Below are 21,566 nucleotides of genomic sequence, written 5' to 3' on the forward strand. Positions count from 1 at the left end.
GTAGTAACAAGGTCAGGTAGCTGACATTGGCTGAACACTTACTGTGCCAGGTGCTGTCCTAAAGGTTTTACATATTAGTCACTCTTCAATCCTTTTATTAACCCTAGGAGGAAGGTGCTGTGGTCACCTTCCCACCCATTTTACAGATGTGGAAGCTGAGGCCCCGGGGCCTGAGTTACTTGCCCAATGTCACATAGCCAATGTTAGAAACCAGGCTTTGGGCCTGGTCATGTGTAGTTGGGGACACGGCCCCAGGGAGGGGCAGAGTTGGGCGTGGACTCCCCGTCCAGTGCTCCTCTTATTCTGCCGCCAGCCTCAGCAAGTGGAGGGAGCAATCACAAGTGACCCTGTCCCCCAGGGACTTGGCTCCTGACCTCTGAGTCTTCCAAGGTCTCTGGGGATGGAGGTGGGTCTGGGCCAATACTCCCCCTACTCTCTAGAGGCCTCTTCCCTCATCCCCTCTAAGCTGGGCTCTGGTCAGCAGCTAGAGTGATCTCTCAGAACCTTCCCAGAGAGGGCCTGCCTCCGCCCAGTGTCACACAGCTCAGTCTGGAGCCCTCGGAGTCACCGCTGCAGGGATGTCCCAGGTGTGGCCCAGAGCCGAAGACTGCATCCTGGGTGTCAGCCTAAGGTAACAGTACTCCAGGTCCCCGGTTGGCCTCATTCATTCCCTGTTTACCTGCATCCCTCCAGCAAGCCCCTCCGGGCAGGGCCCTGGTGACCACCTTTCTCCTCTGATGAGGAAGTGCCCATTGCCCCCAGGTGCTGGACAGCTAGAGTCAGTGGCTGAAGGCCACCGAGATACGGGGCCATTTCCAGCTCTGTAAGGCATTTCTGTGTTTCCACTTTGCAAATGCTCGGCTTGGAGACAATGCCCGAGATACTAGATACTCTCTAGTCACAGCCTTGACTGTGTGACCTTAGGAAGTCATTGTTGGAAGAAAAAAATGAGACAATCTTTACAAACATGCCCAGGCTGTTCCATGTTGCTTTCTCGATGGAAAACTCAGTAGTAGGTTGGTGGTGTTCACACCTACTAGTCAGCTGCACAAGACAGGGTGGGGAGGGGTATGCCACGTGGAGAGACCAGCGTGAGAATGATCCAGCGGCACATCCGTAACATGGGGGGAAGATGAGCCCCTTCAGCTCACATGGAGAACCACATCTTCCTGTGGGAGCATCCGTCCGCTCATGCCCTGCTGAGGACTAGCCTCAGGTGTGCAGGATCATTTAATCCTCACATTTACTCCATGTGGTACCCCTGACACTTGGAAGAAAAAAATGTTGCCTACCATTCCAGGTAAACAAGGGATGTTGCCCGCCATCAAGCCTTCAGCCACTGCAGCCACCCCTACGGTGTGCCATGAGGGATTTTCAAGCTGGAGAAAAACTGGACACTGGCGTTATATAGTTAAGATGCGTTTGTTGCTGTTCAGTCGCTAAGTTGTGTTTGACTCTTTGCAGTCCCATGGGCTGCAGCCTGCCAGGATCCCCGTTCCTCACTATCTCCTAGAGTTTGCCCAAGTTCATGGGCAAGGTTGCTCAGGATGCCTATCTGAGGAATAACTTCAGTGAGCCCAGACTCTTGTGTGTCCAGCACTAAAATCATTAACTTGAGGTGTCTGTTTTTTATGGTTAGCAGTCATCTTTTGATGTTCGACTACATGTTTTTTATTTTTGCAAAAACTCATATATATTAATATATGGTGGCAGTGGTTGTTTTTGCCAAGTCATGTCCGACTCCGTGGACTGTAGCCTGCCAGGCTCCTCTGTCCATGGATTTCGCAGGCAAGAATACTGGAGTGGGTAGCCATTTCCTTCTCCAGAGGATCGTCTCAACCCAGGGATTGAGCTCACCTCTATATTTACGGGGTTTCCCAGGTGGCGCTAGTATTAAAGAACCTGCCTGCCAACATAGGAGACATTATATATCTATCTATAGTAGTAGTGCTTAGTCACTCAGTCATGTTTGACTCTTTGTGACCCCATGGACTGTAGTCCACCAGGCTCCTCTGTTCATGGAGATTCTCCAGGCAGGAATACTGGAGTGGGTTGCCATGCCCTCCTCCAGGGCATCTTCCCAACCCAGGGATCGAACCTGGGTCTCCCACATTGCAGGTGGATTCTTTACCGGCTGAGCCACCAGGGAATATATCTTTCTCCTCCCTTACTTCTTTGGAACAGTTCCTCAGGGCTATCTGAGAGGTAATCTCAGGCTTTAGTCCTCAGTAATGTCCCCAAATCAAACGTAACTCCCAGCTTTTAGGTTGTACATTTCTCTCACGGTCAGCCATCCCTAACCAGGTGATCTCCAGGGTGGCTGTGTAACTGGGTCCCAGTTCAGAGAGGAAGTGGACTTTGAGCCAAGGAGCCTGCTCTTTCTTGTTCCCTGGGCTACCGCTGGACCTGTGCCCTGCCAGACCACTCAAGTGGAAGCAGCCACTTCAGAGCCATTTCTTTTGCCTGCACCTCCCTCAGTGATTCCTGCTGGGAAACCACTTCCGGTATGGAAGCCACATGGCCAGTGTCCACCACAGTGGGTAGCATTTGTCCAGACCTTTCCAGAGAAGGGCCGGGTGGTTGGCCACGTGCTTCCAGGCGGTGCCCTCTGCTGGGGACTCCCAGGCAAAGGGCCTCCCACCTGAGCCTCAGTGTTTGGTCCCAACACTCTCTCCTGCTCCCAGGAGAGCTGGGAGGATCAGAGGAGATGGTGAAGGGACAGAGCCAGAGGTCACTGGTGTTGACCTATGCACCCACTTCTCTTCCTTCCTTAGTTAGACAGGCTCGCACTCACAAATGTACCCTGCGGCTGTTCCATGGCCGCCGTGCACTGTGGCCAGAGCAGGTTAAGATCTGACCCTGGCTTCCCAGTTGGCGCTAGTGGTAAAGAATCTGCCTGCCACTGCAGGAGATGAAAGAGACATGGGTTCAATCCCTGCGTTTCAAAGATCCCTTGGAGAAGGAAATGGCAACCTGCTCCAATATTCTTGTCTGGAAAATTCCATGGACAGGGAAGTCTGGTGGACTGTAGTCCAGGGGGTCGAAAAGAGTCACACACAACCGAGCACACACACTGCCCTCAAGGAACAATTGTCTGGCGTCCTACCTTCAAATGGCCCCGACCCCTGGAAGTTTCGCAATCTAGAAGGATTTGTCTGCTCTCCCTGCCTGCCTCTCCCCTGCTCCACAGGGCCGGCCGGTGCGTGCCTGTGGCTGCTTCTCACCACCACATGCAGCATCTCCCAGCCCTAGGGAGAGGCTGGTGCAGTCTGAGCTGGGATAGACGTCCAGCTTGCAGTGGGGGTGGGGGGTCTCCTCTGTGCTTGACCCAGCTCTTAAACCTTGGCTCTCTGGCACCCTGTATCCCACACACCCGTGAACACTCATGCCCGTGGTGGGGCCTGTCCCCAGCTGTACCTGGGAAGGAGGTATACAGGCTTTCTCTATTTTTCCCAAATCTCTCAGGATTCTGGCCCACAAGTGGGGCCGGGGAGTGTCCTTTTCTCAGAAACCCAGCAACATGTAAACTCTTTGGACGCCTCCGCCCTGGACTGGAGGATCTCTATCTGGATGAGAACGGGGGTGGGGGTGGGGGGTGGGGAGGCACACCTGGCCCTTTCCATCTACTCCTTTTATCCTGGGTCACTCCTGAGTATAAAAATTGGGAGCTAAAAAGCCCCAGAAGGAAGAGCTGGGCTCTTCTTGGATCATACCTGGACGGGTAAGAAGAAACAGGTTATAAAAGGGAAGGAGGTCTTGGTTATTAGTTCAAAGATACCCTTTGGCCACCCTGGGCACACTTCCCGTTTTCCGATTGCCTGGGACTTTTCGCACGCAGATTTTCAACCACTCCAACTCTAGCTCCTTCGGACCTGGATCAACGCCTGGGACATTGCACCCGCAGTCCCCCACTGGGGCTTCCCCTTGGTCTGGGTGGCAGCTTCGGGTCCAGCCGTGTGCTCTTCGCTCGCAGACACAGGCCTCCCTGTGTGCCCAGGGTCCTTTTCACCTGCCCCGTGAAGGGGACACCCGTTTTGGAGGTTGGGGCTTCCAGAGAGAAGTCTGGGAACAGTCGGTGTAATACAGAAATTTGGAGGCTGGGATGGGGTTTCCAGGAAGGTTTAGGGAGAAAAGAAGGGGCCTGGGACTGCGCGCGTGAAAAGGCCATTATTCGCCAAGGAGGGTGGACAAGACAGCAGGATTTAGCGCCGCCGCCAGGGCAGTAAGAGAGGAGGAATTAAGGTTGCCAGGGACAACGCGTTCTGGGCGGAGCTGCTGTTGGGGTGGAGCTTGAGGGGTATGGGCGGAGCCTGGGAGGCGGGGAGAGGGCGGGGCTGAAGGGGTCTGGGCCAGAAGCCTAGTTTTGATTGGTGGAGATCACGTGCTCTGGGCGTGGCCTAGGAACTGGGCGGGGCACTATTGCTGTTGGGGCGGAGCTTAAGCGTGGGCGGGGCAAATCTGGGGCCGGCCCCGAGAGATGGAGCCGGAGGCGGAGACGTGGGTTGGCGGGGACCAAACGCCCTGGGAGGGGTCGGAACTGGCGGGGGTGGAGCCGAGCGGGTGGGGGCGGTGCTGGGTCGCGCCGGGCCTGGGGCCGAGGCGGCGCGCGGCTCTGACAGCTGAGTCGGCTCGCGGCCTCCCGCCCCCTCCATGCCCGGCCCCGACCCCGACCCCGGCCAGGCCGGCCCGGGAGCCATGAGCCCCGGGCTGCTGATGCTGCTTGGCAGCGCCGTCCTGGTCGTCTTCGGCCTCTGCTGCACCTTCGTGCACCGCGCTCGCAGCCGCTACGAGCACATCCCCGGGCCGCCGCGGCCCAGGTGAGCGGGGGGGTGGGGGCGGGGGCCTGGATGGGGCGCTGGAATGGGGGGATCGGGGAACCGCGTCCAAGCTGGCATCCGGGCTGGGGGTCCAACCTTGCCACCGCGCGCGGCCGCTTGGAAACGGCGGCCAGGAGAGGGGCGCTAACTATTCTTAGTAACAAATTACTCACAGCCGCAGCAGCTGCTCGGCGCCCACCGCGCTCTGCTGGGCCCCGACAACGTGATGGTAGCGACAACCCTGTTAGGTAGGCGCTATTACCCCATCGTTCAGACGAGGAGACTGAGGCGCGCAGAGGCAAAGTCACCTGCCCAAGGTCACACAGTTGGTAAGCCTAGATTTAAACCCGGGTCAGCCTGGCTCTTAAAGTGGGCGCTCTTAACTTTGGGACTTGGATGAGGTCACTCAACCTGGATTGGGGTACACTGTACTCTGGTCACATTACCCCCTCTTTTTTTTCTCCCCTATTTCTGTCCTGGTATCTCCTTCTTGTCTTCTCCTTAGCACTTCCATTCCATCCTCCACTCTCACCCCCATTCACGTTCCCTCCCCCCTCCCCACCAGAAGCTTACCTTTCCAAAGCTCAAATCAAACGTGTTGTTTCTTTGCTCCAGAAGCTTCCCATCACTTTAGAACTAAATCTAAATCTAAATCAAGTCCATTCTGTAGCCAGCAAGGTCCCTGCTGAGCTCTCAGAACCTGCTCTCCACTCTTCTCTCCCCTTGCTTGCTCACTGCTGTCCCCAGTCTTTCTGCACCCATCCACCCCAGCTGCATCCCTCCTCCAGGGTCCTCCTGTTCCCCAAGCCCACCTCCTAGCTCCAAACTCCTCAATGGGCCCTCACCCCCGACCTTACCTCCTTTTCACCTGTTGGCTGGTCACCTGTTGACTGTCTCCCCCCTTTAGAATGTGAGCCCTGGGAGGGCAGGGATCCTGTGTGTTCACATGTGTATCCCCAGCGCCTGGCGCTTTGCGGATGCTGAATAAATATTTGTTGACTGAATGAATAAACCATGGTATTAGAACACCCTTTGTAAAACCTCAGGACACCAACATTCTGGAAGGCACCCACCTCCAGTGCAAGCCGGATGCCCTGCCACGAGAAGCCTGAGCCCTGTTTGGTGGGTTCAGGAAGGATCTCTGTGACTGGGACGTAGGGAGGCAACTGTTCCCCCTGGCGCCTCTGTCCTCCCAGGTGCCCTCTCCCAGCCTTTTCCCTTACTTCACAGCTGTGTCTTCCCCTCCTTCTAGATGGTTCTTCCCCAGCCTTCTAGGCTTGGTTTAAATGCCAACTGTTCAGGGAGGCCCTACCTGCTCCCACACCCAAATATATTATGATCATTTTATAAAGTCACCCAAATGGTGCAACCTCTAAAGTGTCTGTCCCTCCCATGGGCCTGTGTCTGTCTTGTTCACTGCTATGTCCCTGACACCTAGCTCAGCAGCACCTGGTCCATTCGCAGTAGACCCTGGATAAACTCTGATTCAAGGTGGATGGTAAAAGTCTCTTGCCAGTTTGGTTAGGTACACTGTTACCCTTTCAAGTTTTCAAATCAGCCATCAAAAGCTTGGAACTGTGAATTTTGCACTCATTCAGATAGGCCTCCTCCTGACTCGACCTTCTTGTAAACCCAAGTGCTTCAAACACTGCAGGCCTGGGCCAGTCTCTGTGTCTTGAGAAGACAGAACTTAAATCAAGCCCCTTTCTGCTACTCTCCCCCCATCAATTTTTTGAAACTGCATTTAAAAAAATAAAATTAGGTATGTGTAACATGTACCCCCTTTAAAGTGTACAATGCAGTGCTTCTTAGTATAGTGACAGTTATGCAACCACCACTCCAGCTCCAGACATTTTCATCATCACAGAAAGAAACCCCATCCCTGTTAGCTGTCACTCCTCAGCCCCCAGAACTCGCTGACAACCACTCATTTGCCTTCTGTCTCCATAGATCTGCCTGTTTTGGACATTTCATATAAATGGACTCATACAGTGTGTGACCTTTGTGTCTGGCTTCTTTAGCTTAGCAGAATGCTTTCCAGGGTCATCCATGTAGTAGCGTGCGTGCGTGTTTCTTTCCCTTTTATGCCTGGATTCTCCCCGAGATCTTACACTGCAGAACTGACATGTGACCTACAGGGATGCGGGTGGGTGGGTGGAGGAGTTAGGGTCTTTATATGATGTGAATATAATGTGGGTTGGGGTCTTTATTCTAATGAGGTCAACTGAACAGTGCATGTGCAAAAGGCTTTGGATTAAAAATTGGTTGCTGGTCAAATACAAAACTGCACTAAAGGAAAGTTCTGGAACCTCTTTTTAGTACAAATCAGATGCTTTGGCATTCAAAGTTTGGGTCCCTAAGCCGTGACTGGCAACATCACTGTTGACAAGAAATCTACGTGTGTACTGAGTTTCCAGTAGTGGCATTCACCCCTTGTGCTCTGGGGCTCTGCCAGCCTGCAGGCAGGGAACCCTCTTCCCTGCAAGAGGCAGCGGCTGTGCTCTCCCAGCCCCATTCTTCATCCGCTTTATTCTCAGGAGTCACCAGGTTGCCCCTGCTCCATGACGCCCTCCCTGACTGCCCCACTTCTGTGTGCTCATTACAAACAACACCCTACTGCAACAATCCATGTGACATCTGGAAACACAGACCTCATCTTCAGATCCCACACAGACACTGTAGCTTCTGTATTGACACTACTCTGAACTTCCTTATCAGCCCTGCAGCCTCCCACCCGCCCCCCAACCCAATGTGGGATGACTGTAAACTTGACAGTGAAAAGTCTCTCTCTCAGGTTTTATTTTGTAATTTTTTTTTTTTTTTTCAAAACTCCTAGGCAGCATTGGTTCTCTCTGCCCTCTCCTACTTTCCAAGGTGCCAGGTGTGGGGGTGGTCTGACAGTTGCTGGAGGGTTCCCCACAAAGGTGGAGACCCATGGCTGGCTCTGTTGTGGGGGGTGGATCCAGTGGACTTGGGGTGCCCAGCTGAGCACTCACCCCACCCCCATCCCTCTGGCACGAGGCAAATTCATGGCCCCTCACCCTCACTTCCAGTGGGTGGCCCACCCCTGAACCATTTCGTGGGCCGCCTGCACCCCTCTGGGTGGCCTCACAGTGGGCCCTCCAGATACCTTCTACCCCAGTAACTGTCCCACACTTTCTCTGCCCACTGGAAACCTCAGATTCCCACGGTGCCCATCACGGGATTATCAGAAACTAGGCTTGCTGGGCACCAGGCAGGGGAGGGGCATTTTTGCCCGCCCCTCCCTCCCTCTCTGGGCTGCTCTGCCATATGCCGTCTGCTACCAGAGGCACACCAGGTGGGCTTCTGTCTGCCCCTCCCGGTGCCAGGAGTCTCCCTCACCTCTTTCCTTCATCCTCACCGGCTTTCCTCGCCTCTTTCCTTCATCCTCACCGGCTTGTTTCTAACGCCTCATCTCAGCGCTCCGTCTTCGCCTCCCCAGCGCCCCCTGTAGGAACAAGGAGAAACGGGCCTTAGACGCCTTTCTTGCCTGGCCTTGGGGACCCCGCGCCACTCCATGCCTTTTACCTTCTTGAGGTGTCGCTCGTCTTCCTGCCCAGGTGGCTTTGGACTCTGCTGCTTAGGATAGAGACTCTCAGACAGATCTGGGGAGGTGAGGAGGGTCTAGACTCTGTTCTCACTCAGGGAACTCAAAGCTGAAAGCATTCTCCCCAAACATGCAACTTTGGGGAGTGTCCAGGAATGCTGGATTATTCTGAAATGAAGCCAGTCATGTGTGATGTCCACAGTCCATCTTGCTGCAGGTGGCATGGTGTAAGTTCAAACCCACTCACCTCGAGTGGGTTCGGCGGCCCGCTGAACTCCCTTCCGCCCAGCCACTGGCATGAAGTCCTACAGCCCTGCATCTCTCTCCACCAGCCAGCACACGCTTAGCCTTTATTCTCGCCTCCTACTTCCCTGAGCAAATGAGCAGCCTGACCGAACTTCTTTCCAGGGTTCTGCCGTCACAGCGGCCCCCTTCCCTGCACCTTCTTCGCTGGGACCCCCATGCTCCTGGCCAAGGACGCCCTCCTCCTCCACCATTCAGCAACCGCTGCATTGTCCCCCTCTCTTCTCTCCTCGCTCTTCCTTCTCTTCTGCATCGTTCCTATTTTTATACAATAGGCTGTAAAACAAACCTCTTCCTCCTCATTCCCTCCAGCTGCCACCCCCCCTCCATCTTGGCTTTGCACCCCCGCAGCAACACCCCCTCCAAAGCCTGCCTGTTTTGGGCCCCCTGTTCGCTCCTCCCCTTCTCTCTAGAATCCCCCACCTCTCCACCAATGGGTTTTGGTCCAGGCCCCAGAGACCTCCATGGAGCTGGGCAGCTTGGTTAGTGCTTGGTGCCGATCTTGCCTGGCCCCTCAGCAGCCCGGGACAGGGCCTGTCCCTTCCTACCTCTTGGAGTTTATCTTCACAGGTTTCCCCGCTCTGTCTCTGGCCTCCCCACCTGGCAACTCCTGCCCAGTCTCCCTGGCTGGTTGTCCCCTTCCTACCTGTCCCCCCAACAGCGGCTCACTCTTGGGGCCTTTTCTCTGTCTGCACCCACCGCTTGTGGCCTACCCATCTGTAAGCCCCACTTCTTTGCTGAGGACTCACACTGATATCTCTAGCCAGGAGCTCTTCGCTCAACTGCAGTCTCAGGGGACTGCCTGCCTGCTTCCCTTCCACGTGAGATGGGCAGCGCACACCTAGCAGCTCCAAGGCTGGCTCCCAGTGTCATCCGCTTGTCTCAGGCTGGTTGCCAGATGCCCATCCTGAGACGAGAATTGACATGTAAGCAGTCCGGGGAAGGTGATCCTGGTGGGGCTGGAGAGAGAAGGTCAGAAGCCTAATAAAGCAAGTTACCTCTGGGGGCAACTGAGAGGCAACCCCCCTGGGGAACTCTGGGACCCGGTGGTCCCTGCCTGGAGGTGGAGGGAGAGGGGATCACTGATGGAGGGCTGGTCTAGGGGCTGTTGGGCTGGGATTTCCAGCCTGCCCCTCCCGCAGGCAGAGCCTTCGGAAGCCCCACCTGCAAGGACAAGGCCGGGGCGGGCATGCAGTGTTTGCTGCGGCCAGCAGCTCCCCTGTCTCAGGCCTCCTCACCTTGGTGAATGGCAGCTCCAGCCAGCCTCCCAGTGGCCAGGCCAAAAGCCCCAGGGTCATCCCTGACCCCTGTCTCACGGCCCAGGTCCAGTCCGTCAGCAGGTCCCCTTGGCTCCACCCACCTCCATGCATTCAGCGTCTGACATCTCATCTCCACTTACAGCCCCTCGCTGGTGCCCCTGCCTCCACCTCTGCCTGCCCTGCTTACTCTCCGCCTTGTAGCAGTGAGGACGGTTCGTTTAACACCCAAGCCAGATCCCGTCTCTGGTTCTGCTCAAAACCCTCCTGTGGCCTCCACCTCAACAAGGTCGAAGCAAAAGTTTGGATGACAGTCCACAGAGCCGCACACGATCTGAACCCCATCCTTGGCAATCCCATCCTGTACCACTTTCCCTCAAGCATTCTGCTCCAGCCACACCACCTCCTCACTGTTCCTTGAACTCGGCAAGCATGCTCCTGCCTCAGGGCCTTTGCACCTACTATTCCCTTTGCCTGACGTGCTCTTCCCCCAGGTACCTGTGTGGCTGAGTTCCTCACTCCTTGCAGCTCACATGTCACCTTCTTAAAGTGATGTTGCCTGTTTAAAATAACCCTCCTACATCCATCCCCAGCTCTCTTTATTTCCCCCAACTCTGATTTTTCTCCCATCTGACTTCCTGTTTACTTACTTGCTTATTCATTCTGTCTCCCCCACCAGAAGAACGTGAGTTCCATGACCCAGAAAACCCCAATTGCAGTTTTATTGTCACCCATTCTGGAAGCTATAGTAAGGGAACTTGGCAGGAATAAAGTTAAACAGGAGACAGGAAATCACCAGTACCTTGAAATGTGCCTAAAGCAACACCAAACAGGCTTGTTTACAATCTGCTTATCACACTGCTGAGCTAGGATGCCCAAAATATGCCCTGGTGAGAAGGGCTGCAGGACACCCAGGTACCAGCCATGCACCTAGGGCCAGGTGACTTCCTTTTCTGAGGCTCAGTCGCCCTGCCTGTTAACTGGCTTAGTAACAGACCTGCTTCCAGAAGGTGCGAGGAGTTCAGATGGAGTCAGGCTCAGCATGGTGCCCGGCATTTAATAAATGTTCAGTGAATGTCTCAGGTTATTCCCCACAGTGGTTCAGTTGTTCAGTCGTGTCTGACTCTTTGAGACCCCATGGACTACAGCATGCCAGGCTTCTCTGTCCTTCATTATCTCCCAGAGTTTGCTCAGATTCATGTGTATTGAGTCAGTGATGCTATCCAACCATCTCATCCCCTGCCGCCCTCTTCTCCTTTTACCTTCAGTCTTTCCCAGCATCAGGGTCTTATCCAGTGACTTGGTTCTTTGCATCAGGTGGCCAAAATATTATTCCTCATACCAGCCCCCAACTCCTGCACCAGGAAGATGGTTTTATTCTTCTACATCTTTCTAAGAAAACTTCTGGGGCCAGTCAGACTGGGATTTGCGTCCTGCCTGGTGACCCTGAGCCGGGGCTGTACCTCTCCGTGCCTCAGTCCTCCCATCTGTGAAGTGGGCCTGATAACACCGACTCCATAGGGTCCTGTGGGGAAGGGAGCACTCTTTGATGGTGACTTCCAGAGACCTTAACGTTTCCCATTTCTTCTAGTTTCCTTCTAGGGCACCTCCCCTACTTTTGGAAAAAGGATGAGGTTTGTGGCCGCGTGCTCCAAGACGTGTTTTTGGATTGGTGGGTCCTAACTTGGTATTTGTTGCTCCTATCCCAGCCCCCACTGCTCATGGGCCAGCTTCCCCCCACCCCCAGTCCAGCACACACTCCCCTCCCCGGTCCAGGCCATTCTCACCCCCAGTAGTTCCTCTTCTAGGTAGAGAGGCAGGTTCATACAAGGCAGGTTCAGAAGGCAAGCTCTGGGAAGTCCCAGTGGTCCAGTGGTTAAGAGTCTGTGCTTCCAGTGAAGGGGGCATGGGTTCTATCCCTAGTTGGGGAACTAAAATCCCATGTGCTATGCGGTATGGCCAAAAAAAAGAAAACGAAGAAGAAGACAAGTTCTGCCTTTAGCCAACTTTGCATGGCTTTAGACCAACCATCAGAAGCTCTCTGAGCTTCAGTTTCTTCATCTGTAAATTGGGTGGGTGTGTGACTGTGTAACAGTCATTGGTGTTTGGGGTGGGCTTTTACATTTCTCAAAGCCATGATATTGCTTGAATCCCAGCACAACCTTTTGGGGCAAAGGAGAAGAGTAGAAACCTTGTTTTCATGGATATGGAAACTGAGGCCAGAGGGGGATGCAATTCAGCAGAGTCGACACCAAGGCAGAACCTAGGCTCCAGAACCTTGAGTGCCCCCCACCCCTGGGACGGGGCACCCTGTTTCTCCAGCTGAGCCCGGTTGATCTGATGATGTTCACATCTCTGGTAGTTGACAGCCTCCTTTGCATCACTTTGGTTTCCAGGGCTAAGAAGTATGGGCCCGTCGTGCGGGTCAATGTCTTCCACAAAACCTCGGTCATCGTCACGAGCCCCGAGTCGGTCAAGGTAGGAAACGGCGTGGTTTCGAAGGAGAGCCCCTGGTTGGGGGCATGAAATGCTCCCCCAGGGACTGTGGGAGAGACATTGCAGAGTCACACGGATCTGGGCTGGTTCCCCAGGGATCCCAAAGGGAACAGCATCCTCCTCTCTAACCACCCACTTCTGTTGGTAGCGGTGGGAGGGGGGGCGCTCCTAAAAGTAGAGCTGTTTGATGTGGACAGTGAGTTATTGTTAGACTCTTCTGGGTTGGGAACTGGTACACATACGTCTAGTTAGTCCACCTCTCTTAGCAGTTCCTTCCTCTGCGAGCTGGGGCTATTACCCCTCTCTTTTAAGGCTCTGATGAGAACGAAATGTTGATCCATTTATTTAACAAACAAAGGATCAAATTTTGCTTCAGCATGAACTTCGGTGTACTTTACAATTATGAACCCATTTAATTGGTAAGGACTCTTTCTGGTCCTCATCTTGGAAGCGAGGAAACGAAAACAGACAGCATTAGTTGGCCTGTAGTATGTGCAGGACCGTGTCTGCCGTGTTGGTACTAAGAATGGCCATCAGATAGTCTACTTGGAAGTTGGCAGAACTGGGCTCTGCCGCCAACTGGCTATGGAACTGTGGACAATGTACTTTATCATTCTGGGCCATCGTTTCCTTGTCTGTCAAATAGAGATGCTGCTGCTCTCGCAGATGGTTATAAGAATGGAGCTGAAATAATGTAATAATGTATGTGAGCCGTCCAGCCCATGCTTGGTGCGCAGGAAGCGCTCAGTAAATGACGGTGCTGTTATTCCCCTAGGGGGTACCAAGCTGACTTGTGGGTGCGGCGCTCTGCTTCGAGAGTGGCTGTGGTGATTAAGAAGGATAAGATACAACTCTGTGCCTAGATCACGAGACAAGTGGAATGACCATGATGTCTCTAACAGAATGTTAGAAGTCCTTTTTTTTTTAAAAAAAAAAACCCTCATTGCAAATTCAGACACAGTTTAAGACTTTTAAAAGCATGCTACCAAAAGCCATACACAAGACCTTCATGATGTTCAGTGAGAAAAGAAATTGAAAGATATATATTAATATGATGAGTTACATTGACTAGCATTCAAGTGTTAAACCAACCTTGCATTCCTGGGCATGATACAATTTGTTCCTGGTTACGTGGACACAGTTTACACATTTTTTGTTAAGAACTTTTGTTTCTATATTTATTCTTGATCCCTGACTTTGGAATCAGGTTGATAGGCCTCATAAAATGAGTTGGGAGATGTTTGCTTTCCTCTGTTTTTTGAAAGAGTTTATATAGGTGCTGGAGAAGGAAATGGCAACTCTCTCCAGTATTCTTGCCTGGAAAATCCCATGGACAGAGGAGCCTGGTAGGCTACAGTCCATGGGCCCCACAAAGGGCCGGACGCAACTGAGCGACTTCACTTTAACTTCACTTTAATATAGGTGTAGTGTTATTTCTTCCTTGAATGTTTGCTAGAACTTACCAGTGAAGCCATCTAGGCCTGTCATTTTGTTTAAGGGAAGTGTTTTCTTTAAATTATACAATTTTTAAGATTGATATATGGCCATTTGGATTTTTTATATTTTCTTGAGTTTTGAGTCATTCAGGGAATTTACCTAGTTCTTCTAAATTGTTGAAATTACTGGTATAAAGTTGCCTGCCATATTTTTTCATTATCTTTATCATGTATACTAGCTCTGTGGTGTTGTTCTCTTTTGTTCCTGAGAATAGCAATTTCAGTTTTATCTTCTTGAACAGACTAGCAAGAGGTTTGTTTTTTTTTTTCCCCCAATCATGTTAGTTTTATTCCTTTAAAGAGTGCTGGACTTCATCAAATTGCCTGAATTCAAATCCTGTGCCCACCATTTACCATGTCTGTGACCTTGGGCCAGTTTTTCATGTAGATGTAAGAAGAGCATAGAAATGCCAGCCACGTCTTAGGGATGATTGGGCGTTAAATCAACAGCAGGATGCCGTTGTGTTCTGGCGCTTGCAGAGCACCTGCTGTGTCCAGGCGCCATTCTCCACACTCTTCATGTGGAGCTAACTCACTCTCACAGCAGCCCTACCAGGCAGGCACTCTCCTGATTCCCATCTTGCGAAATAAGGAAACTGGGGCAGAGGCGGTGAGTAACTCACCTAGGGTCATAGAGTTAGCAAGCGGTAGAGGAAAGATATTTGAGCCCAGATTCAAATTTAAGCCAGCAGAGTCCACAGCCTCAGCTGTCAAACCCTGGGCGGTGCTGCCTCAAAAGCTGTTTGCTAACGTTACTGTTGCCACCATCCTGCTCTTGGTGAGGAAGTGGGCCCTTCTTCCAGGAAGCCTTCCTTGACTTCCACGGTTGGGTTGGCACTAACACTGAATCTTTGCTGAGTGCCTCTCCTGTGTCCTAGAAGCCCTCCCACCAGGTTTTCCCCCCTTTCCTATTCTGGTTCCAGAGCAACCCATGCCTTTTCTGGTTTCAGCCACTGTACAAGGTGGTGTGGTGTGGGCTGCTGAGCGTGGGCATTGGAGTGAGGAAGCCCCCGCCCCAACATCATTCCCCAGCTGTGTGACCACAGGAAAAAAAAAACCCCTTCACCCCTCTGTGCCCCGCTTTCCTCATCCCGGAAAGACAGGACTTCTAGAGGAAGTAGGTGAGATCACATGTACGGGTGTTCCCACTGTCGTTGGCACTCAGCTCAGGGTGACTTTTTGGAGGTGTGTTTCACAAGAGCCCAGAAAACTGCTGAGTCCTCTGCAGCCTCTCGTGGGGGCACAAACTCATGTTGCTTTTTTGGGGATATTTAGAAGTTCCTGATGTCAACCAAGTACAACAAGGACTCCAAGATGTACCACGCGATCCAGACTGTGTTTGGCGAGAGGTAGGATTCGAGGGGGTCCCGGGGGGCAGTCTGGGAGAGCCTCTGGCTGCTAGTGGAGGACCTACGGGGTCCAGAATGTCGGATGTAGCGTTCAGTCCCAATACCCCGCTGCCAGGCACACAACAGGGGCATCCGTGGTGGGCACCACTCTTGTCATCAGCAGCTTCCCTGTCCTCCTTTCCCCTCCAGGTGGGAACAGGGGGGTCACTGATGTTGGGACACACGGTCACCCCATTTCTTATGTATTTGTTATGGTGAATTCACATCACATAAAACCTACTGTCTTAACCACACTGGATTTGGTACGTTCTCCGCGTGCCTAACTGTCACCACTGTCTGGCTCCAGTACATTCTCATTACCCTGAATGGATGGCGAGCTGACCCCGTCAGGCGGTCAGTTCTCATTTCTTCACCCAGTTTCTCACATCAAGCGTCCGTCTCTCTTGCAGGCTGTTTGGCCAAGGCTTGGTGTCCGAATGTGACTATGAGCGCTGGCACAAACAGCGGAGGATCATGGACCTGGCCTTCAGCCGGAGGTGAGTATAGCTGCAGATGGGCCCCAGCGGTGTCCTGGCTGGTTGCTCAGAGGTGGTGCTGGGCTCCCAGCCTGGGTGGGCTTGGAAAAGGTGCATCTTCATTTGAAGGGGCCTCACTTGGGCTGAAGGGAGGGAAGGACACAGCATTACTGATCAGAGAGAGAGAGAGAGAGACAGGCAGGCCCGGGGGTGGGGGGCGGGAGTAGAGAGGCCCCCATGTGGTTTGTGAACGTCAGGAGCTGAATGACCTCAGTGCCTGGAGGTGTGGGGGTCCCTGCCCACCAGCCATTCCCCTAGCTCAGATCTTGTCTCTCCTCATCTGGACTTCTTCATTTATTGTTTTTTTCATTGTTGTTTTCATTTGAGGGTAACTTTCTTTACTTTTCTTTTCTGTTTTTAAAATTTTTTATTGGAATATATTTGATTGACATTGTATTAAAGTGGATCGGTTATACATACACACGTATCGACTCTTTTTTAGATTCCTTTCCCATATAGGCTGTTACAGAATATTGAATAATCCACAATCCATATTCAAATTTTGTCATTTGTGTAATGACAGCTATTTTTTCCTTGTCTAGGGTCTAGTCCGGGTTCATGTGTTATATTTAGTTACCGCATCTCTTTAGCCTCCTTTGTTCTAGAACAGTTCTTAGTCTTTCTCTGAATTTCTTGACCTTAAGATTACTGGCCAATTTTGTAGAATTTCCTGCAACCTTGTTTGTCTGCTGTTTCTTGCTCCATAACCCTCAGGTTGTGCTTTTTGGGCAGGAATGGCCCAGGAGTGATGTTGTGTCCTCCTCAGGGTGTCATATCGGGAAACTTGTATTCATCTGTCCCTTTGCTGGAGATGTTAACTGCTCCCTTGCTTAAGAGCTTCTATTTAGTATGTAATCTGTGTGATGACCACATTAACCTTTTCACTTAGAGTTTTATCCCAGCCTCCTCCCTGGCCTCCATGCCTCCTGTCTCCCTCCTCTGATGCATCTACCTCACCACTCTGGGGCGATCCTGCTGACTCAGATCTAACCATACCTCTCCCCTGTCCTGAAGCCCTCAGTGGCTCCCTATGATCTGAAAGATGAGGGTCAGACTTCATTGCCCTCAATCTGCTCCTGAGACCCCGCCAACCTTTGCAGCCTCTCTCCTCCAGCTTTCTGGAACTGCTGGGTTCTCTCTGGTATCTCTGCCTTTGTTGCTGCCATCCCCCTGCCCTCTGTGTCACCCCAGGGAATTCCTGTGCCTCGTTTGATACCCAGCTAAGATGTCACTGCTTTGGGGAAGTGTTTCCTGACCCCTAAGACTGAGGTCATGTCTCCGTCATGGCTCCTATCACACCCGCTGCAATGCTTCTCTTCCAGTGTGCCTCCCTCACTAGATGTCAGGTCCTTAAAGGCAGAAGATGCACCGTGTCACTGGGCCCCTGCACCCAGCCTGGCACCCGGCCCTTCACAAGCCCTCCAGGAACGTCCATAAAGTGAATGAGTGCCTGGAATGGTGTTGGTTTGACTGGAAAGTTGCCAGGAATGATAAAAGGAATAGACTAGGAGGAGGCATTTATTGAATAGATGCTTGTGCTGAGCGCCAGGGTTATGAAGGCCAGCCAAGGTGACAGAGTCCTGCCCTCAGGACGCTTTGAGGTCATCAGAGGACATGGATTCTAATCACATGACTGCTCACAGTGCTCATGACATCATTGTCTTGGTGGACTCTCTCTGGCACACTGAACCTCAGGCTTGAACCGCACTTTACATTTTATTAAGTGCTTTTACAGATATTTTTATTTAAATGTTTAAAATTGTGGTAAGATACACATAAGACACATTACCATCCCACATGCACAGTTCAGTGGCATTAAGTGTATTCATGTTGTAGTGCGGCCATCACCACTATTTTTATTTCTTATTTTCACAATAAGGTAGTTGTCTAAGTTACATTTTATTGGAAACACAAAATTCACAAGTTGTATGAATGAATCTGAATTCACTACTGGGGGTAAAAAAGCAAGAACCACTGGTGAGTTTCATCTCCAGCCATTGTACACAGAGAATATCATTATATACCTTTAATAAAATTGTGAGAGTAAACTGCCAGTTTCTGCTTTTTCAGGTATTAATTTTGCTGAAAGGCCTTGGTCCCAGTCATTCCATCATAAACAAGGGGTTGGGGCTTTACTGTACAGCTAACATTCCAGTCTGATATTTTGTACGTGCAGTAGCTGTAAGGGATTCAGTACTGGTGTGACAACCGTCCCGGGGACCCAAATAGTCAATTAGAATGTGACTTTTTTTTTTTTTTAAAGAAAAAGACAACTACAAGGAATCTTGCAAATTAATATATACTTGCAAACCACATAAGTGTTGTGAGAAAAAAAGTCAAGAGTACTTTGGGAGGCATATATTGAGGGCTTCCCTGGTGGCTCAGTCAGTAAAGAATCCACCTGCAATGCAGGAGACCTGGATTCGATCCCTGGGTTGAGAAGATTCCCTGGAAAAGGGAAGGGCAACCCACTCCAGTATTCTTGCCTGGGAAATCCTATGGACAGAGGAGCCTGGTGGGCTACAGCCCATGGGGTCACAAAGAGTTGGACACAGCTGAGTGACTAAACCACCACCACCAACACGCAGGCTTAGGAGACATTTTCCTGAGGATGTGGCATTTGGGTGTCCACCTGGAGAGAAGGCAGATGTTAAGGTGCTAGTGGAATGTAGGGGCTGAGGATGGGAGGGGAGAGAGCTCAGGCAGAGGGGACAGCATGTGCAAAGGCCCTGAGACGGGAAGGGGCACTGTGCTTTGGAGGAGATGAAAAGCAGGTGGGAATGAATAAGAGCAGACAGCCTCCTGGGCCCAGGTGAGGGTTTTCCCCTCCCTCTTGAGAGAAACAGGGTGCTTCAGAGCCTTTTAGGTGGGCAAGGATGAGATCAGAGTAGTGCTTTCGATAAAGTCCTGGACCACAGAGAATAAGATATGCAGCTGTCATGGGACGGGGGCAGTAGTAACTACAAGGATGCCAGGACCTGAGCTAGAGCTGGAAACTGGAGTAGAGCTGGCCGATTGGAAACGAAGAACTAATAGTCTTTCCTAACTAAAAAAGTTGCTCTTTTTTTTTTTCTCTCTCTCTCTCCCCCACAATTTTCTCTTTTTACTGGTTTTAAAAACCTCTTATTTGGAAATAATTTCAAATTTCTAGATAAGTTTCAAGAATAAGAATAGGAGAGAAAACATTCTTATGCCCTCTACCCAGATTGCTAACATTAAAAATTACTTTTAATTTCAAAAGCAGCACTTTCTCTTTGTAAAAATTCAGAAATATGTAATGTACAAAGGAGCAATCTTCCCTATTTCCAATCCCTCAGGGATACCACTTTTGCGAATTTGGAGTATATCTTTCCATACCTCTTTCTAAACAGTTTGCCAGGCAGACAAGTCAGGTAGCTATCCTGGGGCAGGGGCACTGTGGGTTGAGAGCTCTGGGTCTGAAGACTCATTTCTGTTGGGCACCTTGATTGCTCAAGGACAGAGAGTGAAATGAGATGATTAAAGGCTGAAGATGGTGGCCTGGGTAGGGCAGGTAAGGAGAGTGGGCAGTGTGAGCAGAGAAGTCAGAGGGGAAACCTCCTGGACTCTTGGAGGCCCCAGAGGCCTTTCTTGCCTTCCTCCCCACTGTCCTCTGGAGTTTCTACATTGCCACATCTCCTTGGAGTCAGAGTTGAAGGGCCCAGTGCCAGAAAGGGTGCGTGTGGAATCATTAAAAGAAGCATAAAGGGACACGAGCCATCTTGAGTGGAAGGGGATTGGGAACCCAAAGGCTTAGTTTGATTATTGCAACCCCAACCTGTGAGCTGGGTCTCGTGGGGAGATCAGAAAGGCTGGGGGAGGCCCCCATCACCACTCTGCACACTGTCTCCCTTCAGAGAGGGGACAAAGGATATCTGCAGGTCTGGGCTGGTCCCAGTGGCTGCTGATGACTATGCTGTTTCCCCAGCTCCTTGGTTGGCTTGATGGGAACGTTCAATGAGAAAGCGGAACAGCTGGTGGAGATCCTGGAAGCCCAAGCGGATGGTCAGACCCCTGTGTCCATGCAGGACATGCTGACCTGTGCCACCATGGACATCCTGGCCAAGGTGATGGGCGGATGGCAGGGAGGGCATGGGGCAGGCCACACCAGCAATGGGCTGTTCTTCCCTCCCTTTTCCCTTCCTTGCTTCCTTCCCCTCCCTCCTGTTCCTCCACGTATCAGCCACCCCTTCTCTGGGCTGGGAGGGTCATCTCCTTTATTTCCTTGGATATTCAAAGCAACCGGTAGTGAGATTGGAGCTACTAACTCATTCTCTAGAAATGGACATGAAGAAATGCAGGGATTGGCTCTTGGCTGGTCAGTGGCAGGACCAGGACTGGATCTCAAGTCTGCCTGACTTTCAGCCCAAGCCCACCTCCCCCTTGGCAACCCTCCTCCCCCAATCCCTCCTCCTGCCATGGAGTATAGCTTGACTTTTCACTACCCCCCTCCCCCGCAAATCCCCCACACCATCTCAGCAGGGGCCCAGATAACTTCAAACCCGGGTAAAACATGGAGTGCAGGCATAGTGAGTGAGGCGTTATCACCATTCAAAAATTCACTGGGAGTTTGGATTTAGAATAAACATCCAAGGGAGGCTGCATTTCAGGGGGAACGCATCTTGTCAAGGAAAGAAGCCTAGGTTCCTTGAGTGGCTATTATGTGCCACTTAATCCTATCACATCCCACAGGGTCAGGATTGTCATAGGTTGTAAGGAGTGGATGACACAATGCAGTCAGTGCTTGCCCTGGGTCTTCAATCCTTACATCCCCCATGTGTGACCTCACCCTTCTGTCTCCCCCAGGCAGCTTTTGGGATGGAGACCAGCATGCTGCTGGGTGCCCAGAAGCCTCTGTCTCGGAAAGTGAAACTGATCCTGGAGGGCATCAGCGCATCCCGGAACACTCTGGCGAAGGTACCAGGCATCATGGCTTGTCTTGTCCTCATTTGCTGGAGCAACTCCTCCAGTGATTTTTTTTTTCCAGAATGGATTTTGAGTTCTGATATGTCTGAAGTGACTTCTGAATCAGTCAGGATTTGCATGTATCCCCTAAAGTAAAGGCAGAAAATCTAAATAGTTTAAGAAAATTAGGAGTAAGTCTTTTTCTTATGTGAAATGATCGTGAAGCAGGTAACCCAGGATGGCAATGATGACTTCACAGTGTCAGATGTTCCTGGATTTTTCTCTTTCTGCTCCAGTGTCTTTAGCATACCACCTCATTGTAATAAGATGGCTGCTGCAGCTCCAGCTATCACTTCCTCGTTCCAGGCATGAAGGAAGAGGAAGGGGGAAAGGTGGTACTGTTACTGAACCAAATTTGAGTCTGCTTGCCTGCACACAGTAAAGCCCATCTTATTGATACTGGGTTGTGGTAAAGGAAAGTGCAGTGTTTATTGCAGGGCACCAAGCAAGGAGTGCTAGTGCCTAAAAAGCCTGAACTCCCCTAAGGCTTTCAGGGAAAGATTTTAAAAGACAGAGTGAGGGAGAGGAGTTGTGGGGTGTGAGATCTTTTCGTGGATATTCTTCTGATTGGCTGGTGGTGAGGTAATCAGGAAACAACATTATCAAACTTCTGGTTCTGTCTGGTCTGGGGTCTACGTGCTTTTGGGCAGCATACTGTTAACTTCCTCCACTGGAGGAAGTATCTGCAAAACAACAAAAGATATGGCTCCGAATATTATCTAT

The 21,566-nt window shown here is 51.5% G+C and overlaps 1 protein-coding gene across 1 annotated transcript in view; it reads left to right on the forward strand.

The window, feature by feature from the left end:
* Positions 1-4,323: 4,323 nt before the first annotated feature.
* Positions 4,324-21,566, forward strand: part of LOC133234581 (cholesterol 24-hydroxylase) — a 28,498-nt gene continuing 11,255 nt past the window's right edge. Inside the window, exons 1-7 of the mRNA XM_061395305.1 lie at positions 4,324-4,817; positions 11,536-11,616; positions 12,341-12,422; positions 15,212-15,285; positions 15,735-15,821; positions 19,807-19,945; positions 20,685-20,795. Of these exons, the coding sequence (XP_061251289.1) occupies positions 4,651-4,817; positions 11,536-11,616; positions 12,341-12,422; positions 15,212-15,285; positions 15,735-15,821; positions 19,807-19,945; positions 20,685-20,795 (741 nt within the window). The 5' untranslated portion in view covers positions 4,324-4,650. The remainder of the gene's footprint in view (positions 4,818-11,535; positions 11,617-12,340; positions 12,423-15,211; positions 15,286-15,734; positions 15,822-19,806; positions 19,946-20,684; positions 20,796-21,566) is intronic.

The sequence above is a fragment of the Bos javanicus genome, chromosome 21, assembly GCF_032452875.1.
Source record: "Bos javanicus breed banteng chromosome 21, ARS-OSU_banteng_1.0, whole genome shotgun sequence".
Classification (NCBI taxonomy): Eukaryota; Metazoa; Chordata; class Mammalia; order Artiodactyla; family Bovidae; genus Bos; species Bos javanicus.